General features: G+C 38.4%; 1 protein-coding gene across 1 annotated transcript in view; it reads right to left on the minus strand.

The window, feature by feature from the left end:
- LOC118337602 overlaps positions 1-10,698 on the minus strand; it is a gene marked incomplete in the record, with an annotated part of 210,328 nt that overhangs the window by 11,229 nt on the left and 188,401 nt on the right. The window contains 7 exon segments of the mRNA XM_035674711.1: positions 370-478; positions 568-669; positions 1,659-1,811; positions 1,912-1,992; positions 2,075-2,137; positions 5,602-5,682; positions 9,292-9,434. Of these exon segments, the coding sequence (XP_035530604.1) occupies positions 370-478; positions 568-669; positions 1,659-1,811; positions 1,912-1,992; positions 2,075-2,137; positions 5,602-5,682; positions 9,292-9,434 (732 nt within the window).

Raw genomic sequence — 10,698 nt, forward strand, 5'->3', positions numbered from 1 at the left:
AATTGAATTGAACTGAATTGTATAGAGAGGGGTTGCAGCCCTTTAGTAGCAGGCAGCCACTAGAGGGCTTACCTTAGAGGCGCCTTACCTCGTTCTTCTGTAGACTGGAGAGCGGTTTGGAAGCAGGAAAACCTGCTGAACATAGAGAATATGAAGAGAAGAGGAATGGGACTACTGAAAAAGCATTTGTAGTCAGCACTCAAACCATTTTTCCTTTTACTTCAGATCCATTACATAAATACACGTTGTTCCGAGAAATTATTTTTTCATTCTCCATAATGTCTTAGCATAGTATGGGAATAGTTAAGGAACCACCCCCCTCAGTGTAAATCACATCAGATTAACTTAATGGGAGAATGAGACTCTCACTGCTGTCTGTGCTCCGCTGTGGTTTGTTTTTGGCCAGAGCCTCCATCACGTCCTGGATCCTCCACAGCTCCTTCTGGATCTGGATGTGTCGCTGGCTTGGAGGCTCTGTCTGAGGACACACACACGCACATAAATGCTGTTACAAGCTAGATCACCCCACAAAGTGTGTTTGAGTGTGAGTGTGTATGTATGTGTTACCTGTGGGCTGCCCAGGGCCTCCAGCTGCTCCAGCAGGTTGGACTTGGCCAGAGTGACATCCGCCCCCAACCTGTCATACTCCCTCCAGGAGCGCTCCAACTCCTGAAACCAGGACAGCAGCCAACAGAAGGATCATGGGACTGTGTGTGTGTGCGTGTGTGTGTGGGTGCCCTTGATTTGTGTGTGCATGAATGTGCCCAAAATGTTTTCCAACTGCTTCCCAAAAAATCCTTGCAACCTGGCTTATTCTCATTTCTAAATTACCTGAAATTATTTGGGTTTTTCTCTGCACATCAGAGACAACAGCTAGATTTCCCACACCCACCTGCAGCTTGAGAGGGTGTTATCCTTGATATTGTCCGTAAATTTCCAAAGCCATGTCACCAACATAACAAGAACTGCCTTTCATCATCTTAAAAATAGAACCAGACTTAAAGAAGAGGCTTCATGTCTCAGGCTGATGCAGGAAAAACTTGCAGATGAGTTTGTCATTTGTCAGTTACTCATCTTTCTAAAAAATACCATTAGCTGATTATAGCTCAAATGTAAGGGATTTTCACACTGCAATTAGCCCAGGGATAAAATCATTCTTAGGACCTTCTTAGCCCTGGGCTAAGAAAGCTTCCACACAATCATGGCACATTTGAACATCGACTTTAGCCTCGGGCTGCTGGCCCTGCTCGTGGGGTGATTATACACTAATAAAAACATACTTCTAAATATTATATTCCATTTCTGACAACAGAGCCTCTAAGAAAGGTAATGATATGCTTTTACTCGTACACCTATCTCTGTAACCTGCACATCACTAGCAGCCTCCTCCCAGGGACTACAGATGGAAATGAGCTTTTAGCTTTATCTGGTACATTGTGCCTGATAAATAAACACAAAATAAGGAGGAACAGATATAATTGATTTCCTTCCCTGGGATGCTTGATACATACAGTCCCAGCTGCAGTTTTTGGTCTACTTGCATTCAAATAAAGCATTTATATTACCAATTTCTAGACAAAAGGCTGCAAGAAATAGGTTCCAGAGTGGAAGCATGTATTGGTGTGCGTGTGAGTGTGTGTGTGTCGGGGTATGCTCACAGTGCTGACTCTGGACAGCTCTCTGCAGGTGCTAAGCAGGCCGTTCTGCAGCACGTCTCTCTGCTGGACCAGGCTCTGTACAGCCGCAGCGTTGGAGCCGCTCTGTTCACTCAGCTCCTGACTGGCGGACAGCAGGGCTGTCTCCAGCGTGTGCTACCACACACACACACACACACAGATACAGATACTTATTGTACATAAGAGTCTACACACAAAGACACAAACATGACATGACACACCATGCCAGATGTACCTTCTCTCTGTGTAGCTGCTGCAGTTTCTCCTCCTGCATCCTCACCGCCTTGTCCTGCTCACATAGCCTGCTCAGCTTGGTCTGACACACAAACACACAAACATGAACTAAACTTTCTTTGAAATGTATTATCCATCTCAACTACAAGCTGTGCTCGTCTTACGTCTATGTCGGCCTCCTCTGTGCGCTGGACAAAGGAGCCGTCTTTGTAGTCGTCTGGGCTGATCTGGAAAGAGGAGGCACAGTCAGAGACGGACAGCAGGGGGCGACAACGACACATCTGTTAGAATGGAGAGCCCAGAGCTCCAGCTATGAAGAGTTCTCTTCAAAAATCAAAAATGCAACTTTATGCAATTTGATGGGGAAAAGAATGACCTTTTTTTTTTCTTTTTTTTTTTTACTTTTCCATGCATAGAGGATGCAGTCTGTCAAACTGAAGGTCAACCAATGAGATGCCTAATGCGATATCTTTCTGAGAATACCACAATTGAATTATATTTGTGATGTAAATTGTGTTTTATTAAGTCATTTCTCCCAAATGTTACAGATTTTAGAGAGACTCTTCATGTGCTTCCTGCTGTTCATTCCAGAGGCAGGGAGTGAGGGGATGAAGGGATAAGCGCTCCGTGCACATTCACTAATCCTGTTTCATTTCCCTCGAAGCGGTTTACCCAGGTGTTACTGAGGATATTGTGGCTGAATATTATAACGCAGAGACAGACGGAGGGAGGTGTAGCCTCAGAGGGCAGATGCTCGCTAATATCAAATTAAGCCCCAAACTATTATTATATATATTAATCAAAGTGTAATTTTCCACTGACTAAGAGGTCATGTCCCCTCTGCTTTCAAAGTTTTAGTCTGATTTACTCACTAAAACCTCTGTAAACACAGTTCTCCGACAGAAACAAAAAGCTCACCATCATTGCCCTCAATATTAAAGCACCCCTCCAGTTAAAAATCAGTGTTCCTTCTTGTTGTTTGACACTAGAAGGTAGAATAAGTAGATGACTGAAAGGATTTTAATGTGGATATTATACTTTTTTTTGCAGAAAAGAAAAAACACGTATCAGACACACATTATTGTTCCAAGCAAACTATTTGTATACATGTCTTAATACATGTCTGGAGGGGATCTTTATTGATCTTTGTTGATTGTTAACTAATGTCTTGTTTATTGTTTATTTTATGTCTTTTTCTATTACATAGAAAATTTTATTTTTCATCTATGCTGTATGTCGTGCATATATAGCATACTTGACAATAAAGTTGACTTGACTTGACTTGACTTGACTTTAAGCTACGAGAGCATGGTGAATTCTTTGCCCTGTGTTTTGTCTCTAAGGTCACATAGAAGCTGCCCTGTGAAAAACTGCTCCTCCTCCTTTTTTAGAAAAAATCATTAAATTCATATTTTGATTAACATGTGACAATGTGTTATTATATCATTTTAAAAAAAAGACAAGACATTCTTTTTTATTTTTGTGATTTGTAGTTACAGCTATATCTCAATCTGTCAATGAATTGTGAAATGAATCATTTTCAGGGTTAGTGTGTTAATACAGAAATTAAGGCCATATTTCTAACCCTCTCTTCCTGTTTTATGGGTTGGTTGAAGAACAAGGTTCAACGGTTGAATGGAACCGGTTCAAGAACCAGAGCTAATTTGGTGGAAAAAATGCAACCAGAGACGCTGTAAGAAAATATTATACTATTTTACAACAGAGTCATTCCACTAAAAACTGTCTTTAAAGCAGTAGTGTTATGTAACAGCAGCTTTCTTACATAGCATGAACATATTAACTACTCTAGGGCGACTGATGAGCCCTTCTGCCATTTCCTCCTAAAGAAAAAAAGAAAAAGAAAGTCTGTTGGCTCAGACTGGAGGTGATAGATGAGAGCAGACAGAAGCAGGTTTTTTGGCGGTCTGGAGTAAAGTGATAAAATCCTCTGACAATTCCCCCGACTGAATTTTACAGCGCACATTATTATGTTCTGTGCCAGAAAATACAGCTGAGAGATGATGGTACAAAGCCACACAGAGGGAATCCAGAGGTGGGGCTATCAAAAAGCACTGTTTGAAGACTATTCAACCCACTGCAAGGTTTTCTAGAATTCAGAAGTCATGAATAAATGCATTACAGGGGCCCTATTACAGGAGTCCAATTCTCTTCTATTTATATGCAGAAATGACAAAAGAGGTTTAATGAGATGTGGTTAAATTTTTTATTTTACTTCACTGGACACATTATGAAACATTATTTTTAATAGTCAGTTTTAAACTGATGTATTCAGTGCATCATAGCGGTGCCTGAATGATCGTGACTCTCTTTGATACATTATAGCTGAAATCCTTTCAGTCATACCAGTTTGGGGTATCACTGCTGTATTGAAGTTTTGCAGTGGATATATTGGTTGACACAGCGATAAAACTGGAGCAAGCATGAGCTTCTGCAACTGCTGCAAAGCACTGAGCACAGTTAAAAGGAACCACATTATTCAACTAGAGAATGTTTCAAACTGCTGCAAAATGGTTTCAGACTGAATGCACCCCTAGTTTACCTCAGAGAAAACTGAAGGAAGTACAGAGTACAGACACTTGCACTAAAACCAGGGCTTACTCACCATATCTGGCAACCTGCACTATAGAATAAACAGTTTTTATCTAGAAACAGTTACAGCACACAACTCCCCCAAAAACAATAAATGTCATTTTCATATTTCTGTTTGTGGACCGTTTCAAATATGATGTGTTGCAGGCCATATTTTACAACTTAAGTTAGCTGTTTCCCTCTGTTTTCAGTCTGTATGCTAACCTTGGCTAACCATGTGTAGACTCACTGTCACTATCAGAAAGAAGGCCTAATGTGCATTTTCTAAAATGTTGAGCCATATTAGAAAACATTTGGAGCATTATTCTCCACAGAACATTTGAAAAAGTGAACCTTTAAGACAAACACATCCAAATAGTGTAAGCATTTCCATAGGGATACTACACAATGAACAGTGCTGTATAAAGACAGTGAGAGGGGAAATCCATGGCTATGTAGCATTACACCATAAGCCATGCTCGCTTCAAGTCACTTCCAACAGCATCAAGCAGAAAACAATGATATGAGATGCGCTGGGACCAAAAACAACTTCATATACACTTTAAATAATGCTGTGATGACTTCTGGGGATGTTGCCTGATTAACAACTGGTTGATGAACGGACTGACTGCATCCAAAGTGGTAAAACAAGAGGTTGATGGTGAAGGGGAAGACGAGGATACACAACCACTGGGTGCCTAGGGCAAAGGTCTGGTTTGAGTCCACTTTAGTTGAGTTAAAATTAAAGAGTTCATTTAGAAACAATAAATGGGAAAAACAAGCCCCAAGCTTCCTGATATTAATGATTTTGATTTACATTTAAGTACATTGGACATTTTCCTTTGAGACTGAACTCTTCAATCTAAGTACACTGAAATGTACTTGATGTTGAGCAAAAACCTCGAAATTCACATTTTGGTGCTTTCAGGTTTTAGCATAATATAAGATTACAAACATGATACTTTACTTGTGGAAACCTTTGACAATGGTTGAACTAAAAATTCCATGATCGCCATGAGGTTTTGACCCAACAACAAACGTGTCAAGAGACAGATGGTTTCTCTTGACACTGACTCAAGCCAGAACCTGCCAAAGACCTTACTTGCTGGTAGAGTTGCGGCCTCGGTGCAGAGTTCTCGATCATAGTGTGAATCATGAAGATTAGAGGCTCATTTTCCTTCGTCTAGCGGATCACCAAGGAGAAAGAGGATACAATGGTGTAATAATACAGCAGTAAGTATTGCTCGAAGGATCAGACACTGTTTAATGGCGGATATCCATTAGCTGGAACCCTCCCTCTCTTTAAATAGTAGAAAACCCAGGATAAACATCACTCTGTAAAGGACGGTCTACTGTTCTCTGTCTTGCTGATCAACCCTTATCCTTAAGCCTGACTGTAAACTTGAAAAATATGATTTGTAGGTGGAATCAATCATTCTGGATAAAAATATCAAAAAATAATATTTATAAAATAATTGTGGAGTCCCATTCCCAGGTTGTCAAATACCTGGGTTTTGAGCATGAACACCACCTGTATGGTTTGTTCCGAGCCACGTTTGTTTCCTATTTACCATAACCCAAAGTGACGGTATTCGACAACCTGGGAATAAGACTCAACAATCAACTATCTTTCTTCAGAATGACTGACCCCACCTTCTCTGAAACAGCTGTGGTCAAGTATAAGCTTTTCAAACATTTCCATTGAAATTCACCTTTGTGGCTGGCAGCAAGTAGAGGAAGCCAGCTTGGAAAGGCAACACTAATTTAAGTGCAGAAGTTTTAACATACATTTGAGGACCATTCATATGTTTGTGCAACAGCTAATGTATTACAAATACCTATATTTTATATGGAGCAAATATATTTCTATACAAGCAGTGATTGGTTTAAGTTCATTCTAGTTCATGATGACATACAGGTCTTCACCAATCCACTTGGTGTCTAGTAAATGAAACAAGACCAAGGACCAAGTTGGCCAAGGTCCAGATTATCTTCAGTCTAAATAGGTTGGGTAGGGTTACTGCTGATTTGCCATAAGAATGTCTTTAAATCCCTTAATTTATGTATGTTGATTTTGCAAAGGTTTTCAAAAGGTCCATGTTGATTTGGGACAAAAATCTTCAACCAGTCAAGACCTTTACGATAAATATCGACTTGCAGAGACTTAAAACATATGCTTGCGATAGCTATGTCCACTTAACATCTTTAAGAAGTGGTTATGCAGTTCAGACCTCACTTTGAAGTAATTGCTAAGCTCTTGGAGCAGCATTGCTAGAAATAAGTCCAATGGGGCAACAAACACCAACAGTCAGATGATCAGATGAGTTGCAAACAAATCCTCAGGTTGGTCAAATTTATTTAGAAGAGAAACTTTTGGTTTCATTTGCAAATAAAGAGATAAATAATCTGGACAAAAATGTTTACAACCTGTATGATCACGTGACTGCTCGTGTTTCTTGACATGACAGACCTGTTTTTAGTGATGACCATGTTCAGCTGTTATTTTGGTGACTATAGTGTTGTATTGTAGTATAACAGATTTAAAAGACCAAAGATGTAATACAACAGTAGTTACCCTTTAAGTATCTGCAAGGTGACTGTCCAAACATACAGACATGAATGTAAATTAAAGACTGACAGGAAGTTGTGTTTGATATATGGCAGTATACTGTATGTGATTTGGAATAAATAGGCAAAAAAGAGAATTGATTGTTCCACTCCTTTTGATGAACATGAACCCAGATAACTGACTCCTTTTGAGAAAGAAGAACAGCTCCTCAAGTGTTCATTTGATCTTTGTTCATTTTTGTGGCAACCAAACCACTTTTTTATTTTTTCAAATAGCATCAAAGCTGCTAGCCTCTCCCTCCTACACGGCCTGTCCAAGGCTAGTTTCTCCCTAAAGCACATGACCTTTTCAGAGCTGAGCAGTCATATTCAATAATGCAGGAACTTTGGAAAGGCAAATACTAACCTACAGGCCAAAAATACACAGCCCATTTATTCGCCTGTTATAATCAGGGTATGCCTCTGTGAACTGTGGACAGGTTCTGTTTTTCTTGCAATTAGCCTGGCAGCCTGAGCATTCTGCAGTAGATTCTAGTAGAAACATCCATATTATTTTGAACATTAGTGTCAGTAAGAGTAGGGGCAGACAGCAAATACTTGTCACAAGTAAATAACTACCAGTGGCTGTGCACCACAATCAACTTCAACATATTGAGCTGAGTTGCTGCTCTTATCTTAGTTTCATATTAATAAAACTTTTTGACATTTACATTTACTTCCTGGCACTTCCCTCAGTTTGTTGTCTGAGCTGTTCTTGTCTTAAGTGTACAAGGCTGACATTTGCAAACAATCAGAGTGGTTGAGTGTTGCTGCACTTGGGTACATACGAATAAGGCTGTGAGTGATGTTTAATGGAGCTCCAAGCAGTGTGCATATATAGAGGTTGTGATGTGTTAGCTATTTAACCGTCCATCCATCAAGGAGCTAACCAATGTTTATGCATATTGTAGCTAATTTGCTATGGTGCAGTGCTTTGCATTTACTGGTGAAATTCCAAAACACAGCCAAAGTTTCTCTATTGATTTCTTACCTTCCAGACAGGTAGGTTTCATTTAATTTCAGTGCCTATGAACATTAACTTGCAGAAATGTGTAGCTTGTTTGAAATAGATAACCTGTTACAGAGGTACCTTAGTGTTGCATAGTAACAAAAGCAATGATTGATTTTTGAATTTTTTATTTTCTCCTACAGGGGATCAATAAAATTTTAGGCCTTAAAATGTCTTGAATATGATTTTCACAGGTCTTAATGTTACTTATATAAAGTTGTATTTTCCTCACTTTTGAAATTTGTTGTGGGGAAAAAATTGTATTGATGACTGTAACAACTACAAAACCAAACCTACATAGAAACAATACAATGTTTTCTTCATATCCTTTGCACTTCTGGACATGAAATAGGTCTTAAATTGTATTCACAATGGGTTAAAAAGTAAAAAAACAGAACAAAACCATACAAAGTACACTACAGAGGGTCTCTCCTGACAGTGCAGTCAGCCAAAGAGTCGGTTGGTTGAAAAATGGTTAGCTGTCTTTGCTAACACTCAGCACTGAATTAAATTACGTTTAGGGGGCAGCTCTGAAGGTAACCACACTTATTTCTTTAACACTAAATATTTTCATTGCTGACAATTAGCAGACTAACAATGTCATATCTTCTTATCAGCATGAATGCAACAATTCATTAAAAAGATTCAGTCACATTTCTTTGATAAATAAAAATGAACACAATCTGTGATCTGCAAGCAAATTCAAGTTTCTGCACGTTGATTTTCACGGCATACTGTACTCAAATGAAACCAAAAGTACCTGCAGGTTAGCTTCTCTAAAAAAGCATGGTATGCAATGGAAGGTTCTCAGCAGCAATGTAATAAAGAGGCTGAAATACCCCCACCCAAAAAAACACCAGTATGGCCCTTTATCATAACTGGATATGTAAAGAATATACATAATAACTTTATATATAGGACTTAAAAAAGTATCTTACAACTAAAAGAACTAAACTTGCTGTGTTAAGGCTCAGGAGTAGCAAATTGAAATGTCAGCATTAGTTTGTTTAGATTAGAGGATTCTGAATAAACAGGCAGAGGTAAAGAAAAATAGAAGAAAAAGAGACAGAGACAGAATCAGAAATGTTCAATCAGAAAATTTTGGACTCAGTAGTAGTAGCTACTCAGTAGTAGCTACTGATGCAGACGGACAGAAGTGAGCTCAGAAGTCCTCACCTGGCTGTCCAGGTAAATAAGGTTCCTCTGGAGGTGATGGGAAAGAACATCAGTCTGCAGGAGCCGCAGGAGAAGGAAGAGAAGAAGCAGGAAAAGAGATGCCATGTTTGGCAGAGACGGAGGGAGAGGACAGAGGAAGGGAAGAAGAAAAAAATTTCAACAAGAAGGAAGAGATAAAAAGAGAAGGCAGAGAATGTGATGACAGGAAAAGGCAGTGCTGCATATTTAATTATGTAATCTCTGTATATTCTTCAGTGAGAAAAAACTTCAGGAACTTGTTTTAGTTGCCTAACGTTAACCATAGCTTATTTATAATAACCAATCTTTTTTCTAACTATAACCATAGCCTATTGCCATGAAACAGATTGTAGAAAGAAAATAATTTTAAAGGGTTGGAACTGAATGGTAAAACATTATTGTATAAAAATCCAAGGTTTGGCAGAATCTTCCAGTATCTACCTTCTGCCTGCTGATAGGGTTAAACACGGTGGTCAGTCACACAAGATGCAAAAAGTGTGTTTCCAGCATTGCATATTAGCTGTGACTGACAAACATCAACAACAGCAGAATATGAGGGGTCATGCAGCACTGTTGAGAAGATGCAGCTGGAGTCTGTCTGTGTTCCTACTGACGTAATTTGTTCATAACAAGTACGATACATAGAGAGCTATACTTTCATTAGATACTGACAGCTAAGAAAATCCCAGTAGTTAGTTAGTGAATGACTCATAAAAAAAATGTATATCTATGCCATTATATGCACCAAAATGATAATAAAAATATTAAAATTAAAATAAAAAAAATAATTTAACATTACAACAGCTCCGCTGTCCACTCCATATTTTTTCCATAAAATATGATCTACACCAAACATTAAATCACCTCAGTACGACAGTGTCTCGGTGCAGGAGCAAATAATGTAAAGTCGACCACTGCATTCTGATGTTGATCAACCAATAAGAGAAAAGTTAGCATGACACTTTGAATGACAGCCCCCTCATTTACATATAGAAGCACAAATTCATATAGAAATGTAAAATGAAAACACAGAAATAAATAAGTGGGAAAATGAATAGGGGGGAAATGCAAAGGGAAAATAATACAAAAATAGATATATTTTAAAAGGAATAATTTAATAAAAGTAAAAACTAAATGGGAAAGTCAATAAATTAATACAAAAGTAAATAAAAACAGATGCAAGTTAAAACTGAAATAGCAATTTATTTATGTATTTATTTACTAATTTTTTATTTTTTGTTTTGACAGTTGCAATCCTATAATTTATCATTGTAAATGTAAAAATCTTTGAGTTTTTCGACTCGGATAAAGAGAGACATTTAAAGGGGATTTTAGACACTTTTTTGGACTACACAATTGATTGATTAATCTTAAAAATAGTTTTATTTT

Source organism: Morone saxatilis, unplaced genomic scaffold (assembly GCF_004916995.1).
Source record: "Morone saxatilis isolate NCDOM2014 unplaced genomic scaffold, NCSU_SB_2.0 Contig10, whole genome shotgun sequence".
In the NCBI taxonomy this organism is placed as follows: Eukaryota; Metazoa; Chordata; class Actinopteri; family Moronidae; genus Morone; species Morone saxatilis.